Source organism: Sycon ciliatum, chromosome 8 (assembly GCF_964019385.1).
Source record: "Sycon ciliatum chromosome 8, ocSycCili1.1, whole genome shotgun sequence".
Classification (NCBI taxonomy): domain Eukaryota; kingdom Metazoa; phylum Porifera; class Calcarea; order Leucosolenida; family Sycettidae; genus Sycon; species Sycon ciliatum.
In genome coordinates, this window is record NC_088650.1 from 18,022,718 (window position 1) to 18,046,511 (window position 23,794).

General features: G+C 47.9%; 1 protein-coding gene across 1 annotated transcript; it reads left to right on the top strand.

Moving 5' to 3' along the window:
- Positions 1–285: 285 nt before the first annotated feature.
- On the top strand, positions 286–23,398 carry LOC135823967 (rho guanine nucleotide exchange factor 10-like). The gene is made up of 24 exons (XM_065336846.1): positions 286–1,714; positions 3,971–4,060; positions 4,980–5,125; positions 6,444–6,521; positions 7,365–7,553; positions 8,102–8,218; positions 8,498–8,590; positions 9,270–9,434; positions 9,795–9,848; positions 11,067–11,173; positions 11,648–11,802; positions 12,079–12,194; positions 12,674–12,792; positions 13,797–13,897; positions 15,274–15,413; positions 16,047–16,208; positions 16,465–16,592; positions 17,187–17,270; positions 17,735–17,802; positions 18,378–18,520; positions 18,944–19,133; positions 19,381–19,517; positions 20,256–20,955; positions 22,308–23,398. Exons 1-24 carry the CDS (start codon positions 403–405, stop codon positions 22,649–22,651), a joined length of 4,938 nt encoding a protein of 1,645 aa, XP_065192918.1. The 5' UTR covers positions 286–402; the 3' UTR covers positions 22,652–23,398.
- Positions 23,399–23,794: the final 396 nt, after the last annotated feature.

The window sequence follows — 23,794 nt, forward strand, 5'->3', positions numbered from 1 at the left end:
CGGCACATGACTGCAGCCGATCCGGTTTGTTTACCCGTATTACCATGATTACATGGTGAGTGCGTTCGATTACACACTTGAATCGATTCATGAATCGATTCAAGTGCATTCAAGTCGTTCGATTTTCATGTCATGAGCCCTGGAATCGATTCGGAATCCATTCACTCTATTCACATGGGGTGATGTGAATACCGCGAATCGATTCATGAATCGATTCGTGAATCGATTCGCGCGTGTAATCGAACGCACTCAGTAAAGCATGCTAGCAGGGAGTCGTAAAATACGGTGTTTTACGACTCCCTGACGTAAAGCCATTTCCATCGCATGCGCATTTGTTAGGCAGTTCGCAGGGCAGATCTCTGTTGCCTTCAAAGGTTTCATGGTGTTTTACTTATTGCAGACATGGATCCGGGTGATGCCAAGGAGCCACTGCGCCATTACCGTCCGAAAAATGCTCCCAAATCTCCGTACACCAGAGTCAAAATCGACAGAGGGGCTCATGGAATAAGCGACGTGAGGTGTTTTCCTGAGCAGCAGGAGGAGGACGCTGACTTTGAATTTGTTAGCATGCCGGACTCCAGTCCCTCTAGCTCTAGCGCCGCCGGTAGGGGTGACTTGAAGCGTGCGGAGCGTGATAGAGCGAAGGGTCCGCCAACAGCGCCGCGACGTGCGCTACTCCAGGCACCTGTAGCGCCGCAGGTGAGGAAGGAAGCTCCCAAACTTGGACCACGCACCCCGGAGAAGGCAACAGGAGCAGCGCAGCCGGTGGCAGTAACGATGCAGCAACCAATGGAGGACAGTTTGTATGAGCCGATGGACATAATTGGCAAGCCGCTGAGCCTATTCACAAGTACTTCACCGTGTCCCACACCTCCATTAGGCGTCAAAAAGGAACACTCCCATGCCACAGTACAGAATCTGCCCGTCGGAGAAGGGTTTGAGGAATCATTTGAGTACGAGCCCCTGGACATAGTGCGGAGCAAGGCTGCGTCGCTAGGAAGCCAGGGCACTGGGACACTTACAGCAGGCCAGCTAAGAACTCTGGGTGCAGCATTCAAGTCAGGGGATTCAATGGAGCTGAATAGTTTGTACGTGCGGTCGCCCAGTTCGAACGGAAAGTCGCCCCTACTGGAGACAGGAGCCAACACTTTGGTGGATGACGGCGGTGATGGTGACGTGGTTGGTACGATTAGGAACTTGCCCGACAACGGTGGACTGGATGAGTCTTTCGAATACCAGCCATTCCAGGTGTCGTCCGGTATGTCCCTGTCCGCTGCGAGCAAACCCGTGAAATCGGCAACTCGAGAGGAGCAGGGCGAGGCGCAGAGCATGCAAGAAGACTACCTGGTGCCAAGTGATCTGGATCCCATGCTGGGGAACGCTGACGATGTTGGCGAGACGGCGTCGACTAGCGGTGGTCCGTATGCCTACACCGTACACGATCGCCGCTACACTGTGGACAGTGTCGACTCCCTGCCGCCGCAGAAAGGAACAGTAGCCGGCCCGATGAGTCAGACGGGCACTGACGGCTACGTAGTCACGCACAAGGAGTGGGTACGCATGTCGCGGCGCCAGCCACACGCAACACAGCTCGCAGCCGGCTCACGCACAACACAGCCTGCAGCCGGCTTCACCACGGATGAACAGGCACAGTACGTTGATCCTGCACAGCGCCTGCCTTCGCCTCTACCCGGTGGTACGCTTCCAGCTACCAGTAAGTTGTGGCTTACACAACATGGCACAGGTGGTTGAATTTAAATAAATTCGGGAGCTTTACACCACCACTAATGCAGCTGGTCTCTTTGCTGCACAATTTCAATCGCAATCGATTTTTCGGCCAGGAGCAGTCATCAGGATTGAGGGGAAACTGGTTAGGTGAAGCTATAGCCATACGACACAAGGTGGAGTGAACTACGCCTCGCGTCATAGAAGTACACGTACACCATCATTGAATGAATGATACATCTATCACGCACTGGACTCGCACACGCACACACACACACACACACACACACACACACACACACGCATACACACACACGCATACACTCGCACTCACACTCACACGTACACTGATACACACAAAGAGGGGTGAAAATTAAACATTCTCAAGTCCAACACACGGCGCTTCGGGCCAAGCCACACTCTACTTGCATAGTACATGTGTTACCATCACAGCGACCATGGTGAGGAAAATTCCATCAATCTAATGACACTGAACGACCTGCAGAGAGCTGTTTTGCTCCTTTAGCGCTCACCAGTAGCCGTATAAGATGTGGTGATGAAAAAGGATTGGGCGCAAATTGAAAACTTATGCAGTTCAACTGGTGCACTTGTTGCACTCAATAGAAGTGTCTAGAAATGTCACACAATCTAAGGCATTCAAGTGATACACCTGATAGCAGAGCTGAAGTGATAGCGCGCATGTCCATAGCTTGGACATTAGTTCATGCAGCGCTAGAAAGAATTGGACAGAAACTGGTGGAGAGAAAAAGCAATCATTCTGACACTGAACGATAGCGAATATTACCACACACATGTACATACTTGTACATGAAGAGTGTGACTGACTCAGACTTTGTCAAAGTTCGCTTGTCACTTGCTCTGTCATCATGTTGATCACATCAATGTGTTAGGAAATGCACCGTATTTTCTGGAGTATAAGTCGCACTTTGTGCACTGAAATTTACCCCCAAAACGGGGGTGGGGGGGGGGGGGGGTGGTGGGGGTGCGGCTTGTACTCTGATGATCATAATGGTTATAAACTAATAGGATAGAGGTATGTGTTTTGTAGCGAAACATGGGGGGGGGGGGGGGCTTATACTCCAGCGCAGCTTATATTCCGGAAAATCCGGTACCTATTGAACTCGATAAATTTTCATCTGTGCAATACCATTACTCATTCAACATCCTTTTACCTTCACCGATGAGCTCTGAAGGAGTGGAAAAGCTGTCGGCAACATCTTCATAATCCATGCCGTCTTTAGACTCTTTACCTAATGTCCTAAGGGTGGTGGAGGGAGTGGCGGCGATGTGCTAGCAGAATGCTGGTTTGCCAGGAACGCAATGCCGTATGGTGGACTATATCGAAATATAATATGAGTTAGCGTATTTTCCGGAGTATAAGCCGCACCCCCAATTGTTTGCCACGAAATACAGACATCTACCCTAGTATGCATCAATGTTAATTTGATCATCGGAGTATAAGCCGCACTGCCCTTTTGTTGGGTGAATTTTGAATGTTCAAAATGCGGCTTATACCCTCTGGAAAATACGGTATGTGGCCGAGTCTGTTGTACCTTTCTCTTTCTAGTACAGTACCCGAACACTTTTCAGTTATATCTGTTTTGAAGGTGTATTCTGGAAATCTGAATCACCCCCACGTGTGTGCAATGGTTCGTCTCCATTTCAATGTATCTACTTAGAAAGGCATGCAGCTAGCCAGGCAATCCGAAATCTATAAGCCTGTAAGTTGAAAAGACCTAAAGTGAGTATTATGTTAGAACATGCAGCTGCTGTGGATGTTCAGTGTTGGGATGATCAAGGTATTCGGATAACCTTGCTCGGACTACGAGGACGAGTGGAGTTGGCAGTGAAATTGTGGTTGCCAGGTAAACGGTGTTCAGGTCTGACGTTCTGAACATAGCTTTCGAGGCTTCACACCTCCCACTCGGGTATCTGTCAAAGCAAGAGTACATGAGCCCCAGAGTGTGCAGTACCAATGAGTCGCCGTCATGGGAAGAATTCCTGGACTCAATCAGTTTAGTGATTTAGCATACAGAAGCAAGGGTTATACAATCCTCTCTTTGCTTTTGGTCTGCCTTAACAGCATGAGAACTGCCTTAACAGCATGAGAACTGCCTTAACAGCATGAGAACTGCCTTAACAGCATGAGAACTGCCTTAACAGCATGAGAACTGCATAAACAGTGGTGTTTGGCTCATTTGTGAATACTCTGCGTGTTCTACAGGTGCTTATATGGATTTCGATGGCGAGGATAAGAACAAATCAAGCACCGTTTCAGGACCGCGTCTTCCTCTAACCCAGTCTGATTCCTCAGGTAAGGCTTTAGTCAGTACGTTGTGCATTAGAGGTTGAGCCAGGTGTAGTGCACTACTCTACGGTATGTTTATGGCATGATCCACAGTGCAAATAGTAGTTTTTCCTCCACACAGCGCGGTTTCGACCACAATAGGTCTCATCAGCGAAGGTTGATAATAGTGAATTATTCATACGTATCCGCCGGATGAGTACGCGTGGCCCATGCACCATGGAGATCAACGAATACAAACCAGCATATTGTTCCCTCAGCAATAACGTTACAAGCAAGCAAGCAAAGATAAATGACACCCCAGGCAGCGAAAACAAAGCGAAGAGAGGTGAGGCCATAGGCAACGAAAACAGTTCCAAAGCGTAGCCAGGGATTGTATAGTAATGACAAATAAGAATATTGAATGGCCAGAATTAATTTGGAAGCACAGTTTTATACATGTACCTACATAGAATGAAATGAAGAAGCGCGATCCCGCGCTTAGAGGTAACAGACTTGCTATGTGCTAACACGCGTGTGCATATCGTATATTTAGAAATCTAGAAGCTGGCCTGAAGGTATTCGCCAAGCAGACCAGCGACGAGCAAGTGCAACACTTGTTCTCATTTGCCGCTGTGATCGTGTACATGTGTTTGTGGTGTGTGTATGTGTGCGTGTGTATGTGTCACGGTATGTGTGTACACGCGCACATCTGTGTGTGTGAGTGTGTGTATGTGTATGTGTGTGTATGTGTATGTGTGTGTATGTGTGTGTATGTATATGTGTGTATATGTATATATAATAGTGTGTGTGTGTGTATGTGTGTGTGTGTGTGTGTGTGTGTGTGTGTGTGTGTGTGTGTGTGTGCGTGTGTGCGCGTGCGTGCATGCGTGTGTGTGTGCTTGTGTACGCGCGTGTGCATCCATGAATTCAAACTTTCCATCTACAGCTTCGTTCTATCAGCCACTTGTAAACCCTGAGCATTTCCTGCCCTCCGAGACATATTACCAGAGGCTAATGGACCTCAGCAAGACGAATCGCAAGCACCGTATGGCAATGATGCCGCCTCTAGACCCGAAGCTCAGCGCCAGCGAGGTGAGGATAGAGCATGCCGCTGGGATATGATTACGATAATATCATTCATTTGGATCGTTTGAAATCACTCCCGATACTCTGGTTATATGAACGCACAGGGTTAGCAGTGCAAAGAACACCCCTTATCCGGGCAGGTCGGGACAGGGAACTGCCCGGGACAGGGAACTGCCCGTAACCAGAAATTGCCCGTAACTCAGAACATACATATTGTATGAACATACGTATTGTATGTATTTTATTAAAGTAAACATTTTTCTTGCAATCGATAGTTCTTGGGCCTTGTTTCTTTGAAAAGCCGAATTTTGGAACTCTACTACAGGGTTCAAAAAGGTGCCCGATAGACGGGAGTTCCCGTATCTGGGAGGTACAAAGTAGGGACTAGGGGATTTTACTGTGGTAGCAAAAGTGCCATAACCCCCCTCCCCCCCCCCCCCCCGATATTTGTACTTTGTACTGTTGAGGCAACGAACTGAAATAATAAAAACCAACCAACCAACAACCCCCCCCCCCCCCCCCTCTCCAATATGCCAGTCTGCATTATGCTGTGTTGAAGCAAAATGCGAACGGTACATGATCCAAGAGCTGCAAGGTACCACAAAATTGTAGGTTATGAAGCTTTGCCGACAGACCTGTGTAAACTACAAGCATGCACAGACTCTAGTGGTTGATGGTTGGTAAAATTTACCAACCTTGATGATGCTGCCACTTCATATTTACACGCTGAGGAACCAGAAGGAAATCAGGTGTAAACCAACACCAACGCACCTTCATTAGCCTCTTTTCCCAAACTTTTAACATGGCTAGTAGCGCTCTGACCACTCGATGCACGCATTATGTGGACAAGAGACGTAATTTTACATATGGATCAAAGCGGAATGTGTGCTGATGATGGTCAATAGCTAAAACATTTGAATTTTGATGTATTCGAATTTATCCACGCTACTCACAGATCAAGTAGTTAGTGCATCAGAGGCAAGTCACAAAGTGCACACTCGAGAAATAGAACTTGAACAATCACCAAACTCATTTAAATAAATGAGTCTACCCGTATGCCACTTCAATCTCATCTTCACAAACCTACAATGCCGTGTCTGAAATGATTCAAAATTCTTAGGCTTTGGGTGGAAGAGTAGGAATGTTCAAAGTACATGTTTGCACACACCAATGTGACCATCTTCTGTTCATTGAGAACTTGAGGAATTTTCACTCCCATGCTAGTGATGTGTACTTGTAAGCGGAATGGGTGGGCCAAGATCGCATTTTACTAGAGTGATGGTGCAACTGATGCTTGTGTTTATTGCAATGCTGCTGTACACAGCAATATCGACATCGTATTGTCCAGCACCTACTGGAGACGGAAGAGTCCTACATCAAAACACTCAGGCTTCTCTTGGACGTGAGTTAGAGCATTTGAAAACACTATAGTATTATCTTGCTGGCCTCAAGCGAAGATCCCTGGTCCGAATCCTGGTGGTGACAGTCAATTTCTTCAGACTTTTCCCGTTTGCATCTTTCCCTCAGGCCAGTGGATACTATAATAATGATAATGGCACAGTGTGCTTGCGAAAACAAGAGAACATTGTTATTGACTTGGTGTCATAGCCAGGAGTATGCATGCATGACTATGCTGTAGGTAAGCGGGCAAATTATGCCCTGGTGCAAGCAGTAGCATTGACTGTGCATAAGTATGGGCTTCCAATGTGCTATTTTTTGCAAGGCCTAGTCAGTCTTCGGTGGGATTATGATTGCAGAAAACGAGGCAATATGTGTGGCCCAGGGCCATGTTTGCTTGGGCATATGTGATTGTGTGAATTGTCACTCTGATCATGGGCCAGTGCTGAATATTTGGTGAAAGGAATGATTTACCGTGATCATTTGAAATGATCACGGTAAATCTATTCACAGTGAAGGCACTGTTGTGGGAGTTAAAGAAGTGACACTGAGTTATGTTTGTGTACTGTCGTGGACATGGAAATCCGGTCGAATGACCGGGGCCGGCGCCCTCAGTGCGTACAGAACGTAACTCGTTGCATACGATGAAGCGTCGAGGTGAACGCGCCAGACGCCTGCTGTGAGTTGATGTCGTTCACAGCTACTACCGTATGCCCACTCACGGCCGCATGGCCATCGCCCTGGGGCCGCTTGTCCTCCGACTGGATTTCCATGTCCACGACAGTAGTTGCACGTATGTAAAATGTCCATGTGTGCGCATGTAAATGCATTGTCTGTCTATTCGCAGACGTACGCACCAGCTATTGCCGACCTGCCGAGCCGCACAGGCCTAGTGCGTCTGCTCGAGAAGCTGCGCGTCTTCTTCACCACCATTCAGAAGATCTTGAGCCTCCATCACATGTTCAAGATTGGCTTATCCGGCCCAGTCTCCGACTGGAGCAGCAAGCAGAAGATAGGCACTGTGTTTGAGGGCGGTGTAAGTTCCCGGTGATCTTCTGTGCGGAAAGCGTTTATATGATAATCTTGTTGACGATAGCACAATTGCATTTTAGCTACTGCACTGGGAGAAGGGGTAAAATTATATTGAATGCAATAGAAGCGCTGTTCGTTAACCTACAATTCAGGAACCTACTTCAGTATTCAATAGTCCAGCAGAGATTCCCGATACACAGACTCAACCCCCCCTCCGAAAAGAAGATTTGTTTATGTCGCTGCACACCCCATGGGTACATCCACATCTTCTCACTACTCCCACGCCAAGAAAAATAAGATTGTGTGTGTGTGTGTGTGTGTGTGTGTGTGTGTGTGTGTGTGTTCATGAGCCCAAGTATTTATACTAGTACTTCAAGTATGTGGGAGTTTCAGGGGGTGGCGGCCGTTGGGCGCTTCAGTAGCAAATTTTAGTCATCTTTCCAAGATTCCTTTTGGATCTCTCTCCCCTGTGCTGGGGAGACCCATGTGACCAATTTCTGGTCCTGAGCAAGTGCACACGTGTGTATGCGTGTATCTTTGTTACCACTGCAGTTTTCCAAAGCCATGGTCGTGGAAGTGTACAGTGAATACATTGAACAATTCTCGACGGTGTCAACGGCTGTGCAGACCGGCCGCAGAACTCAACATCTGTTTGCCGAAGTCCTGCGGGTATGTAACAGTTGGAAATGGAGCCTGTGTAGCTTTGACAATGGAAACATCATAGCAGGCAATGAACTGAGTGCCTGTCCCTGCTAACAGGCAGGCACACAGTTCCTGTGACTACCGTGCTGATCCACGTGCGTATACTTCATTCATGTTAGGCATGCAGGACTATCAGGTTGTGCTGCGCTGGATCCATCTCTGCTGATTGGCTGTGTGGATCTGTTTTCGAAACCTGCTCGGTTTCACAGGGTAATTGCCTTTTTTGTATTTCCCCGTTTTTTCTAGTGTTGCGACCAAGAGAATGGTCTGCGGCTGAATCTCGAGTCTCTTCTTCTGAGGCCTGTGCAGCGCTTTCCACAGTTTCTGCTCATCATTCAGGTATGGCATGGGAGACACATTGAATTTGGAGCTTTGGAGTTTTTGCCATGAACCTCTGAGTAACAACAAAGTAGCCCTATTTTACTTCCTTTTGTGTACCTCTTGCGTAGTATGCTCTGCCCATTCCGGGCATTTGAGCACTATTGCAGGTTAAGGTGCACTGCCTCTGGATTCGGAGCCCACTTAGCGCAAACATGCATACTAGTAAAACGAAATTTGGTTTCACACACAAAACCACTGACGAAGTCAGACTGGAGTACATGTCTCATGCTCAATATTTTTGTTGATGCGGAACTCTGAACATTAATTGGGAGAAATTGCCTCAAACGTTCGTGTTACTGGTACAGGGGTTCCTCTGTAGTTGGTCTGTCTGGATATACCAGTTTGATCGTTAACCTCCAGCTGCAGGGTCCAAGGGCACAGTTATGGTGGCCTGTATGTCTGGAACCAACCATCCAGTTTACACAACCACATTCTATTCATGTTAGAGACTTGGCCAATATCCACGGACTGCCTAGGGTGATTCAAAACGTTCAGCTTCTCCAGACTTCACCCTGGAATTGTCAGTGGGATAGTGCCACTTTGGTAGCATCTGTTGATACTGGCACATTGTATGCTGTTTGAAGTCCATGCTGAAGTCACATATCTGTTTGACCCCGTTTTGGATTGCTCTGTCCAGGACCTACTCCGCCACACAGAGAAGGATCACCCGGATCGTGTACCCCTCCAGCTGGCACTGACGCGCATTGAGAATGTCACCGAGCAGCTGAACCAGCGCAAGCGACTCAGCGACCAGCTCCACCTGGTCGACCGCCTGCGCAACCGCATCATGAACCTGCCACTGGTTAGCCTGCACAGTAACATTCATGTGTTGTTGTTATTGCATAGAGTGTGCTATTCGCACAGTACAACAGTGGAGCAAGGCTAGTTTATTGCGACCCTGAATTTCATGCAGCCGCTCAGTGCAATCATCTGGAAACATGTTGTACTGTGTACTTTGCTCCGTCTTTGCGGAATTCAAACCATTGGGTGGAGGGGGTGCTATTCATATTGAATCTGATTCTTTGAATTGTGATCCACACTAAGTCAAGTCTCCAAGAGAGAATGCATGCGCTGGAAAATACTACTTTGACAATGGCGTTCAAAGCACTGGATCATCACAGTATTTCTTTGTTTTTTCCTTCTGCTTCACGGTCTTTTCAAGGATATGTTTGCGGAGAAGGTTCGCCTTGTCAGCCAGGATGAAGTTTGCCAAGTGGTGAGTGATACAGCAGGCCCAGAGCGGCTACTTTCTTGTTCTTGACACTGTTGTGAAACTATGCACCGTCCAGGTGTTACTTGCCGATGGTACTGATTGTATGGTAGTCCAGTGGGTGATGTGATCCCTGGAGAGCTTGTCACAGAGAAGCAAGACAAGGCACAGTCACCGGCAATAAGTGTAAAGTTCTCCGATAATAATTAGTAGGAGACTGGCTTGCCAGGATGTCAATCTGTGATTGGTTATCTGAATTTGGTCGAGGAGGTGAAGGCGGCGAGGGAGGGAAGAAAAGCATTCGCGGCCCACAGAACGTGAGCTCATCAAAGCAATTGGCCTCCAAACACCTCCTGGTTCTCTGGTCCCAATTGGCTATGCACATCGCCTTTGCCCTTTCATACCTTGCCCAAGTGCTCGAAAGGGTACATCATGGTTCTGTAAGCTCACATGATTGTATTGTGAACCAGACACTAAACCAGATGGTGTGTTCGCCTGCAGCCACGCAGGAGTCCGTTGCGGGACAAGACAAGGCCTGAATTATTTACAACCAGCATGCGTATAATAGATGAGAGAGAGACTATACGGAGAGGGACAATACGGAGAGGGACCATACGGAGAGGGACAATACCGCGACAAACACTATACACTACACCAGACGCTACGGAACATGTTCTCTATTCTGAGCAATGTTCACCGTTGCGTGGTGATTATGTTAGACTCACCCAACACTATTCATGCCTAGCTGCCAGGTCAGAAGTGCTACTGTGGCGCTGAGCAATGGAATGGAACACTCCGGTGCTGGTTACTACAGCAAGTCATGATTCTACCATTCAGGCTAACTATGCTATTCTTGTCAAACTACTCTCTTCATGCGTTACACGTATGATGCTCTACACAATGGTCAACTTTGAAAAATCATGTATCCAGTGCTAATACAGGGGTGTAGCAGCCGATCCGGCCGCAAAGCCGGACCACTTTTTTTTATCACAATGCCAAAAGTGCCCGGAATGCAGGATTTTGCACCCTTATTTCAAAATTTTCCCCGGGGAGTCACCCCCATACTCCCCCCCCCCCCCTCCGGCCGAACCACTTCCAATAGCAGTGCTACGTGCCTGTGATACACTGAGCTAGACTGCAGACTAAGACCCCAGTCTGGCCTTACATACACCCAAGCCAATACTGATCATGGCCATCATCATGTTTGTTGGCATTTCTCTGCAGAAAGTCAAACTTGGAAAGTCCTTGTGGAAGAAGCGCTGTCTGTTCCTCTTCTGCAATCAGCTTGTCTGTACGTCAGTTCTCCGGCCGTCTTCGCCATTTGCTTTACGGTGAGGAAATGCTGTGTGTAGTTCCTGTGCTTTTTTCATTAGCACTATGCACGCACGATTGCTCATCACCCATCCCAGGCATCTGGTATTCTTTGCATCAAAGCTCCCAACACTCTGTGTCCAGTATTCCTCAGGCAATCTGAAAAATAGCTTTTTCCCATCAATCTGCTTACTAATCCATCCGTGCACAAACGAGAAAGGAAAAATTCACTGCAACTCCGGGTTCCGGCTCTTCACCTCATCATCAGGCAACTTTGATACCTGTACGGCGTTCGTGTAGTTTCCTTATGCATGGCTCTGTGCTCCAAGCAGCGTTGCATGGTACTGGTAATGTCCGCCTGCATTCTTTGCTAAGCTTAGCTTTGCCGGCTGTAACGCGGACATGCCAACTTTATAAAAAAAATTATTACCGATATTATTTTTTACTTTTTCTTCAATGCTGTAATTTCTGTGCATATCTTACTGTGACTGTAGAAGCCCGGACGACTACAGCTACAAGTTCAAGTGGAGAAAACGCCTCCAGGATGTCACCATCATCGCCAGCGACTTGGATGAAGAGACTACCTCTGCAAAAGTCGTCTCCAAGCAGTTCAAGACCGGGCAGGCGGAGGAGACCTACTTCCCCAAACGTAAGCTGTGAAGGTGTATAGTTGGCTTGGTTGCCAGGTTATTAACCAGGGACTTCTATACACACTAATTTGGAGGCTTGGCAGATGACATCATCAAAATTATTAAAAAAAATAATGAATTCTCTAGCCTGTACTGCGTGGTGCCGTTGGAACAGCACTCCGGCTCTCAAACGGAGTACTAGTGGGATCAATTAATTTACTTTGGTATTCAAAGTCAAGATATTGAAGTGTTTTGTGGATCCTTCTGTATTGTTTGCCGTGTGCATTGTGCCGCAGCGGATGGAGGCGACTTGGCATTGCAGCTACGGCACGAGAGATCGGTGCTGCTACACGATATGAGAATGGTCACGAAGATTGCTGCGCTTGTGGCAACTCTGCGTCAAGAAAGGCTGGTGAGTGTTGTTATTATAGATAATCCGTGTGACCGGTGCGTACTACCTGTGCGTACTTCAATTCACCAATATCACCTAATGTAATAGACCCCGCAGGCAGTGTGCAAAGATGTTAATTCTCCGCTGCTGGACCATCGTGTGACACTCGTCAGCGGCTCTCCCCACCTTGCTGCAAAGCCCACTGCAGCCAATGCGAGCGGTGTTGCAAGTCCAGCTGCACAACAGCAACAAATGGATTCAAGAAGAGTCTAGGAAATCTCGCTAGGACGTTGATGCGAGACAGCACCTCAGCCCAACTCTCCATGTCTGTCGGCCCCTCACACAAGGGGACATGTAACCGGAAACGGCAATGTTCAGGACAAGACAGGTGTGTGTGTGTGTGTGTGTGTGTGTGTGTGTGTGTGTGTGTGTGGGTGGGTGTTTGTGTGTGTGTACATGCATACATGTGTGTGTTTACGGTACTTTCCCTGTTTCTCTAGCCCATCACCATGCAGGCAGTACAGGAGGCATCACAGTCCATACAGAAAAGACTCACTGTTGTGGAGGATGAGCTACGCCGTTGTGAAGCGTATCGCCTCGACATCGGCATTCCTGAATCGTGAGATTGCTAGACAGTGTTTCTTGTAGACATATCAGACAGGACCCGCTATCGTGATTTGCTTGGCTTGGGGTGTGTCTTGACATAGATCCAGCATTCCAGGCCTGGCTATAGTAGTGAAGTGCTCTTCCCACAATGAGTGCAACAGTTTACCACCCGGCTAATTATTTGCCTCATTGACTGTAACAAGACTGACTACAGCCCTGGCCATAGAAATCCAACCTCATGAATGTTAGCGCCGGGGGCTATGCAACCCCAGCACCACACACACACACACACACACACACACACACACACACACACACACACACACACACACACACACACACACACACACACACACACACACACACACACCACTCTGTGCACTGGAGCACGGCACTACTTTGTTCATGAGGTTGGATTTCTCTGACCAGTACTGTGTGTACTCGGAGGACCATCGTTTTGCTCTCACTACAATCATGTACTAGTAAATGACTTGCATAATCCAGGTTTGAGTCCAAGAGGGACAAGGCACGACCCAGCATGATCAGCTGAGCTGGTCAGGCCGTAGGAAATCACAGGTTATTTAAAAAACTGCTCCTCCTGTTTCTTCTTGAGCCTGCCATAGTTTATTCTTGTGGAGTTCGGATGCTTGTTGCCTTGATGATTCGCTGTGCCACTACGGGTAACCATGACAACTGTTTGCCAAACTGTAACTGTCGCCACGGTGACTGTTTCATGTGCGTGTCTCTTTGTCCAATGAAATTGAATTATTTATTCTTTCCATTCAGGTCTGGTCGCACATGCACGTTATTTTTTGGCAGCCCGCTACAGTGGAAAGTCCATGTCATTGGCAGAAAGGGACGGGGTTGCATGTATGGAAAATTTCGGAATCACTGCTCACTAAGAGCGTCAACATAAGTATGCAACCAAATGGGACCTGTGTGTGTGTGTGTGTGTGTGTGTGTGTGTGTGTGTGTGTGTGTGTGTGTGTGTGTACGTACTATGACTGTGATGTTCAGCATGACTGGCAGCAGTATCCGACACCTCAGCTTCATCATGTCCAGTCCGTCCGCTCGTTTCAGCTGGGTGAAGTCGTTCAACCGTACCAAACTCATGCTGGGTGAGTGTTATGCCTTGTCTAAGATGTTTTTTAAAAGAATTGAGTGTGCCGTATTGGATCATCACAATTAAAGGGGAAGTTAAGGCAAAAATTAAAATGTCACCAGTTGTAGTCTCCGGGGTGCTGAGTCGAATGGTCTTGGTCTGAGGAAGCTGAGACGCCCCCCTCCTCCTTTTTCCCAATCGAACTCGCCACTTCCACCGAAACTGGATGGCTGCGCCTTACTAGATGGGGATTTGTAATTTTGTATGCAATGTGTCACTAAAAGCGCTATTTCGTTCTTATAAAAGCGCGGATGACCGCGATTGGACCATGTGGTGTAGTCTTTTGGACGCTGAGTCGACTGGTTTTGGCCCGGTATGAGAGGGCTGCGATGCAGTGTTCGGCCCTTATTCCAAATCGAACATGGTTGAATAAGCGGTCACGTGCTCATGCGTACATCAGTCACCTGGTCACCGTGCCTGCTAGCTACAACTTTCACACCAAGGTCCAGCTCAAAGGTTCAAACATTCAACTTGAGTGACGGGAAAGCGCTCTGACAGGCTGTAAGTTGTACTCTGCATGCACGGTGACCAGGTGGCTGGTGTACACATGAGCACCTGACCGCTTATTCGACCATGTTCGATTGGGAATAAGGGACGAACGCTGCATCGCAGCCTTCTCGGACCATAACCAGCCAATTCAGCGCCCAAAAGACTACAACATATGGGCCAATCGCGTTCATCTGTGCTTTTATAAGAACGAAATGGCGCTTTTAGTGACATTTTGCATGCAAATCCCCATCTTGTAGTGCACAGTCACCCAGTTTCGGTGGAAGTGGCGAGCTCGATTGGGAATAAAGAAGGAAGGGAGTGTCTCAGCTTCCTCGGACCAAGACCATTCGACTCGGCACCCTGAAGACTACAACTGGTGAAAAATTAATTTTAGTCTTAGCTTCCCCTTTAACTACGTAAGTAAACCAATTTAGAAAACATTCCCTACTGGATGTATGTTGGACGTGATCTTTGGGTCTTCATCTTCATGTGAGGTTGTATACACACCCAGGAAATGGACATGTCTTTAAGTGGGTCATGTGCTGCCAGTGGTGATTGTTGCCATGTATCGGACTGAATTCATCCACCTGTATTGTACAACTCGTGTTGCACTTCAAATAAATGTACAACGTCCTTCTGACGTGTAGGCACTATAAGGCAGCTGAAAATCGCAAATAGTAATTATTCCAATGAAGTGGCTGCAGTGGAGCTTGCGCACATTAAGAAAATTAACAATTATTCCAGACCGCAAATGCTTCCCAGTTGTCACTACATAGTACACTGTATGTGGTGCTGTGAAGTGACTTCCCCAGTGTTGTCCTGATTGATTGCTGTTACTTGCAGCCGAGGCCGATACGCCGAGCTGGCTTCACTCGGGCAGCAACGGTAGCGGGCTGACGGCTGATCAGATCCGTGTGTGCAGCCTGGAGTCACCGCTGCTTGTGCATACTGTGCCCGTCATGCTGACCAGGGACTCCATGACAGTTAGTGCGACACATGCACTCAGTGTAATCAACTTATTATGAAGAACACAGAAGACGTGAAGTCTGGAGAGCGGGGTGCACCAAAGAAAAATCAGATCAGTTGCAGTTCAATCTAGTATTACCTCTTGGCAGTCTGAGTTGCATACACCAGGTTACCTATCATGAATGCATCAACGCGTGCGTCTAGATGCATTCAGGCCTAACTACATGCCAAACACGGTGTGTAGCCGATGACTATTGTTCAGCTGTACAGTACTACTGTCAGCAACACACCACTAGTGTGCTGTCAGCGGGATCACACTGCCACTGAGTACAAGTCTGATCCCTAAAGCCCGGGCGTATTCTCTGACTGCATTTTAATAGTATACCCTTACTGAGCACTCTGACTGTTAACATATTCTATATATAAACTTTGGCTGATGTAAGTCCAGACTCATTCCTATCCAGCATTCTGACAACCAGGGCCTGTTGGCACAGCTGAACATAATAAGAGGACTCCCAGTGAATATGTGGGCCTAGCAAACAAGCTAGGGTTCCCCGGTGTGGTGGTGGAACCCACCTCCAATCCACCCTTCTCCTGATCCACCCTGACCGCTCTATGTCCTCTCCTTGGCACTACATCCCATGTGACAGATGGAGCTTGGCGTTCAGGTCACCGTACCCAACACACTGGAAGGCATGACGCAGTATGCACCACCCTACATCTGGGTGTGCAGTAATGGAGGTGCCACGGCTGCACAGATCAGCATCATTGCAGGCGTGCACGTGGATCCCGTCATCGTCGAGTGCTTTCAGGTATTGTGAATGAACAGAATTTCTGCAGGAAGATTATGTAATACCAATGACTTTCTGCAAAGTTGTGGACTTCAGAATGATCATGTAATTAACTGTGGCAAATGGTCTGGGTATGTATTATTATTATGTGTGTGTGTGGGGGGGGGGGGGGGGGTGCGAGAGTGTGTGCCTGTGGGTGTATGTATGTGTATGACTGTGTGTATGTCAATGCATCTGTGTGTGCGTGTGCGCGCGTGTGTGTTGTACCCCTTTTCAGTGCGTCCAGTCACGTGTGCTGTGCATGATCTTCGTACCGGGTGATAACAGCACTCTGAAACCTAAGCGTGGCGGTACTGACACCAATGAGCCGGAATCCACTGTATGGATTGGTACGCAGAGCAAGACGTGAGTAAGATGAGGAGAACATGATACAGCTAAGGTAGTGGTTATGCGATTACATCATGCATTGAGATGCTTTGGTAAAGCGGTGACACAGCGATGCACCTGGACAAGCGAAACCGCTGTCTAATACTGTATACTTGGCGCCTATACGTGAATCCACCGAGTCACGCTGGCTACTCGCAACGTTCCCAAAAGCGGGTTTGCTAGTTCACCACCATGACATCACTTGCTTGACCTCTATAGCTCTCTTTACGACCGTTTAATCGATATTTAGTCCAGTGCATTTGAATAGCAATGGTTTTCAGACCTATGGTTGCTCACGCTGGTCCGATCTCACCTCCCTCCCTCCCCCCCCCCCCTTCCATTGAGATGCTTTTGTTATGCATTCACATGTTGAATGGGTCAAGTGTGGACTTTGTACAAAAAGTGCATTTCAGTATCTTAGACGCACCATGATTTTGTGATCTTTCACCTTTTATAGTTCTAACTTCCCATGTATGTGTGTGGTAGCTCCATGTGACTATGTGTATATCTGTGTTATCTCCATGTAACTGTGTGTCTGTGTGATCTCTATGTGTATGTCTGTGCATGCTACAGTATCCAGGTGTTCAAGGCTGGCATGAGTGATGCCAGGATGCCACTACTTCAGCTCAAATGCGTCGACAGTGTCCTTTCGCTTGAGTAAGGCACCACTCTCATTCTGCAGTAGACTAGTAGACTGTGACAGGCACACATGTGTAGCGGCAGCAGCCGCTGGAAGACATTGGTGCAGTGTTTCTCAATTTCCTAAAGCGATGGAACATTATTGTTATGAACCCGAAATATTTCTTATCCCCCCCCCCCCCCCCACAACACACGCACGCACACACACACACACACACACACACACACACACACACACACACACACACACACACACACACGTACACACACATACATACACACACATACACATGTACCCACACACGTACACACATTGCATACACACACACATGTACACGAAAACACTCACATTGTGACACAATGCATGTGCCGGATTGTACTCACCACTGCCCCCCCCCCCCTCCTCCCCTTCCCTTCCACCCTAAACCCGCTTGTCACAGAGGCCAATACTGATCGGTTTGTGCTGTTCCCACGCTGATTAGGTACTTCAATGAATATCGCTTTGCTGGCTTGGCTGATGGAAGTGTAGTGATGTTCAGCAAGAACTCCAGTAAGTTATGGATTGTCTGTTTGTGTGCTGTCAGTTTTACACAACATGTTTTGTAGGCCTATTGCCCAGGGGAAGGGGAGGGGGGGGGGGGGGAGATATATCTTTGCATCATTTGGGAATCGAAGCAGCGACTGTGTGTTTGGAAAGCCACAGAGTACATGTAAACACTTTGTCAGCTCACACCCCGTGCACAGAGACCTACTTGAGTAGGCGAAACTGACAGGTCTATAGGAAGAGCTGGAATGCAAACACGATGAATCCGTTTCATCACTTTTCGGATAACGGCCAAAACAGGATGTACTTTATGTGCGGTTTGTATCTAAATCCGTATTTGGGTTCCAGTTTTGAAATGGTTGTAGTCAGATTTTGAATGTGAAATTTTGCCTGGTGGTGCCCCTAAACCTTTTGATCACACTGAGCTGAAAATCTGATTTTCTCACATATGGCACTTATCAGATTTTGCATCTCAGCTATTCATATGCAATGAGTTCATGGCTCAGCTGTTGCTTACAAATATGGCGTGCTTCTGGAGCTGATGTATGTCATGGATATGACTGTGTGCGAAATCTCCTCAGGTGGACTATGGGATTCGAATAACTGCTCTCGTGTCGTCTTGACAACGCAGCCTGTGACCTGTGCCGCCGTGTTTGGCGAGGAGGTGTTCCTGGCAGCAGGGCACGACATCCACGTGATCAGCACGCTGTCGAATACCGTTGTGGTAAGCTTACTACATGTACAGCCAGGGCTCAATGAAATCCAGTCATGTCACTCACATACACACCGGGCGTTGCGCAGCCCTAGACCTGCAAACACTGGGCCGCGAAAAAGGCACAAACTGGACGTGACTGGATTTCATTGAGCAAGACTGCAGCATAAATGTTAGCCGTTTGCCCATTGGGGGGGGGGGGGGGCCTAGCACCACACACACACGACTCTGCTCACTTGAGCACGGAGCTACTATATTCATGAGGTCGGATTTCTCTGGCCAAAGCTGTAGTTCAGCAACAGTGAAGTGTTTGTTCGGCGTCACTCATACTTTAGCTAGGAATGCACATGTACTTAGCATAGGTTAGCAAGATTTCAGTTTTATTTGGCTTTGTCTGAACCCCCCTCCCCAATTTCACCCTCCCGCTGCTTGCAGGAGACGTTCAACAGTGCGGAGAACGCAAACAAGAAGAAAGAGGTGCAGGCTGTTCACGGTATGCTGGGTATCGGAATTGGCCTGTGGCTATTCCACAGACACAGTGCCTTCATCAAGCTTATCCATGCCGAGACCAAGGAATTCATGCAGGAGTTTGACATCCAGTCAACGGTTCGACGCCACCAGAAAGGTACAGAGCATTCGTTTGCAGCCACCTATTTTGTTGTTGCTGCTGCTGCTGCTGCTGCCATTGTCATCCAGTTGCCGTCATCGTCGTTGTTCCATCATGGTTGTGTATGGATACACATAAAAGGATATGTATGCTTGATTTGCTTGTGCATGTATGCAACTGTGGAGCCGCAATGTTGTGGTTGTCATCGTTTCCCTCATCATTATCCTCATCGGTGTTGTTCATATCCTGTTGACTGTGTTGGCAGAGCTCGGCCTTTCTGACACTGCCGTGGATCACCTGTATGTCACCAAGCTGGAGCACTCACCCGGACAGCTCTGGATTGGAACTAGCTGCGGTGTGGTGGTCTTGCTGCCTGTTCCCAGACTGGGTGGAGTGCCAAGGGTAAGCCACATTCTCGCACTTGCTTGCTGGGACTTTCCCCCCATTCAACTGGCTCAAACTAATGAATAAGTTCACTTCTGAATCTCGCTTCAACTGGTTTGCTTTGAAGCTGAGGGTGCAAGCTTAGTTCATGCTTGATACTATACTCTGGTGACTCAAGACAAGGTTACGTGTATTTTGAAGATGCTGTAGCACAATCATGTACAGCTATGATGTCCCTGGCTTAGCGATGTGCAACTGACGTGATGCAGCTGGCCTGCACGAGGCATTGTTATATAGACGCAAGTCGTGCATGATCTCACCAGCGTTCACCAGCAGAAGGCCACCAGAGACTTGTCTGGCGAACCATATTCAATGTAGAAACACATGCACTGCGTTTACAACCCGTGGTTTCTCCTTTTGCCCGCTGGCTTTTGTTTGATTCATTCCAGTTCCTGAATGTTATTGTTATTGGTGCACATAGACTCACTTTGCATGCAAAAACTTGCAAACCATCACAATATTGATGATTTTCAGCTTCACTTAACCATATTTTTCGGGGGGGGGGGAGGGGTTAAAATACAACTATGTGCCTGACCAGGAGTTGACTGAAGAAAAGGTGGCCCATGGGCAAGAGGTCATGGTTGTACACTGTTGGGGAAAATAAAGTATGCTAGCTATATGCTACTAATTTTCATGCTGAAAATCAATCATCAGGAGACCGATTTTTTTCTGTGTGTGCATCACATGCGTTGCTAGGTGATGGGCTCTCCTCTCATCTCTCACCACGGCAACGGGGGTCCAGTTCGAATCATCGTCCCGGTGACATCCCAGATGCAACTGTCGGTCAGTGACCAGCCAGTGCAGTTTCCCGGGGACAAGCCAATGTCTTCGCCACCATCCCTATCACCATCACCATCACCATGCCCAGCACCCGGACAAAAAGGTGTCGCATCTCCTCTGGCGACTGGCTCAGCGCAACCTTTGCCTGTGAGCTCAGCAAAGAAAGTTAACATTACCAGTCCAAAACGTCCACCTGGGCCGCCTCCCCTACCACCTGACCCGATCACCAAAGCAGAGAAGCCAAGAAACGCACCTCCGCAACTGGACACCATTTCAGCGGACATGCGGCCGAGAGCGGAATCCGGTGCCTACGACCGTGCCGCTGATATGGGGGAAGACGCGTCGTCGATTTACGATTCTGTGGAAGGTACAGACCGGGTCCAAGCAGAAGGCACCTTGCCGGGAAGTTCTCAGCCTCCCCATCACGGTACTATGCCGGTGACTGAGGGCAGGGAACGCGAAGAAATAAAAGAAATGACAGCGGAGGAGGAAGAGGAAGAGGACGACGAGTATGTGCAGGAGGCGTCTGCTGAGCAAGCAAAGCGTGCTACCAACACCAAGAAAGCTGCGGCTCAGCAAGTCACGGAGCCTATCTACGAACTTGCTGGAATGCCAAGTAAGAGTGATGAAATCAATATTACTGATACTGAATGGCATTTGGAAGGCACACATATCTTTAGAATGATACGACCTGAAGACCTTTCAATCCACCCAGCTACCAGTTGTTGAGCTGAAAATGCACCACGACGTTAGCAGCAGACCCGGCAGAGTTTGTTTTGTAGTGAACGCCAGGAGCATGTCAACATTATGCTGTGTCGTTCACTTACCCCCCCCCCCCAATGCTAGGTACAATGTAGTATACAGTTGATTACCCGTTGGCGGCATTCACAGTCATAACCAAGGCTTTGCACAACCCATCAGTGTTAACCCAGGCGTGTAGTGGATAAGTAGTGTACGCCCCAACATGCCTGGTTTGAGTTTCTGCGAACATGTACTGTTTTGGATTTCTGCAGAAATGTCTGGGTTAGTACAGACATGTAAATCCTACTCGTGACGTATTGCAATCATGCTAGTATGTTGCAAGTGGCCTCAAGCGTAGCCTGTATACACTACACTCCAGTATTGGACAGGCGCGTGCATTCGCCCAACAGTTGTTTCTACATAGCATCTGACAAGGAGGCAGATATTCCAGCCTATGGTTTCGCACTACTGAAGGCCAGTTTGCAGCCTAACAGTGCCAGGTGGACTGATTGCCTGGGTGTTGTCTGTCCGTCCCTCAACACACACATGATGAAGCAATCAAAGAGCACATACAGTGGAACTCGGGAAAGACGTACCCCACTAGGCTGCTAGTTTTGTATAACCATTGTACATGCCATGCTATTACATTGACATTTGTCTTGTTATGAATGAAAAACGTAAAATGTTTGGCACCTATGATCAGGGGATTCCAAGGGGAGACCCACATAACCAGTTTCTTGCCGCGAACAAGTACATGTGTTTGGTGTGTGTGTGTGCATGCTAGCAACCGTGTGTGCACGTGTATGTATGTATGTGTGCGTGCTGCTATGCCAGCTGTACTTGTAAAATTGCACTCTGGAGAATGGTATTGTGTTTCGGTGTGGTAATACCATGGTGTAAACACGTGTCTCACTGTCTGGTACGCAGTGATAGTCCAGACTGGACCCCCGGTGGGTTTAACAGTTATGGCATGATGATTACTAGTCCTAGCCAGTAGGGGACGCGGCAAGGATAGAAAAGGGTGATACCACTAGCCGTTTTTCCACTGCCAGCCCGTTTTATGTTCTACTCTGGCAGCTGTCCGTTTTTTGAACATTTTTTTTCTTTGGATGATGTTCTTAAATCATTGTTTGCATGTGTGTGTGTGCGTGTGTGTGCGCGCGCGTGTGTGTGTGTGTGTGTGTGTGTGTGTGTGTGTGTGTGTGTGTGTGTGTGTGCGTTGTCCAGACTTTGGAGCCGTGACAAACAAGTATAGCTATAATCGCCTGCAGTGCGGCACGCTAACAGCGTCCCCCGGCAGCTCACCAACGCCAAACCACACGCAGCAGGATCAGAGTTCGTACACATCACTGTTTGAGCACGCTGAGCCCATTGACCCGGCCGCTTCCATTGAGGAGCGACGGCGTAACTCCAAGTTCAAGCGCAAGGGCACGGACCAGATTGTGATCGAGCAGCAGTACATTGTGTGCGGAGGCCTTGGCGCCGCCTATCACTTTGATGCCAAGTCCAGCAAGTCTGCACAGCTACAGGATACTGGTGGACAGCTTCTCGTCTGGGAACTGCACGATTGATGCAAGTGTTTGGACACAGTGAGTGTACACGTACTCAAGTTGTGTTGGTCATGTGGATGCCCTGGGCCAGGTCCGGATCGTTCATTGTATCATGCCCCTCGGGAACGTTACAGAGTATTGCCATCTGTTGTCAGACTTAACTTCTTCGGAATTCCGTGTTTTCCCTGTCAGACTTAACTTCTTCGGAATTCCGTGTTTTCCCTGTCAGACTTGCTGACCAGCTATACACTAGCCTAACTGTATTACCCTAGGACACCATCCACATAGTTTTAGGGAGTTTCCGTTATTCACTTTACTTGATAAATAAAAGATTATGCTGGCCATAATCTCTGCAGCCAGTGTTTCAATTCCCGCTGGATAGTTCTATATTTTCTATATTTTCTATATTTTCTTTTCCTTTTAAACCCTATTTCACTAATAATAGCAGCAGAGCCACTGATGCCATACTCTGCTTATCATTTTATATTTTATAATTCTGCAATCACACTAAATTACCCACGTGTATATTCATGCCCAGCTTATCGCTGCATTCCTATTATTGTAGGTCAACAGATTTTTTTAATGATCTGAATTTTTGCATGGCGCATGACCGTTGAGATTTTTTGATAAGATTTTCCTCCCCCTATTTTTGGTTTGATAAAGAATTGATATTCTGCTTAAACTCGTTGTGCATCGCTCAAGGGGGTTAGACTCTTCTTGTGTGTATGCGTAAACATTTGAAGGTTATCTATGTGCCAATTGTTGATCGAGACTGACTTCTGTTGTGAGTGTATTTGCAAAGGTGTTTCCTGCCCGCATCATGCTTACAGCCGAGGGTCATGTCTCCTAAATTCAGCAGGTTTACCCGGAGATGTAAGGCCAAACCTGTCCATTGATGTATTATCGGGTTTCGGTAAGGGGTATAGCGGTCGCTGTTTGCTTATCTTCATGGAGTCCGTGGTCATGTCCGCCACAGTTCTAGTCATACACGTACATGTGCCAACTCGCTCTCTAATGTTTGCTCATAATACTTCTGGGTATGGGCATATGGCAGCCTGCCTAATCCAACCCGCTTCTCACCACAACGAGCAGGTCTTGGGTGACAGATAATAACGAGATGGATTGATGTCTGCGGAGTAGCTCATTGCATGTACAGCTGTATAT

What these genes read in the sequence shown, in the direction of transcription:
- LOC135823967 (XM_065336846.1), top strand. Translation starts at nt 403, where the DNA reads ATGGATCCGGGTGATGCCAAGGAGCCACTGCGCCATTACCGTCCGAAA. An exon ending in CACTCAGGCTTCTCTTGGAC is followed by an intron (nt 6,522 to 7,364) that starts GTGAGTTAGAGC and finishes GTCTATTCGCAG; the next exon opens with ACGTACGCACCAGCTATTGC. An exon ending in GGTTCGACGCCACCAGAAAG is followed by an intron (nt 19,134 to 19,380) that starts GTACAGAGCATT and finishes CTGTGTTGGCAG; the next exon opens with AGCTCGGCCTTTCTGACACT.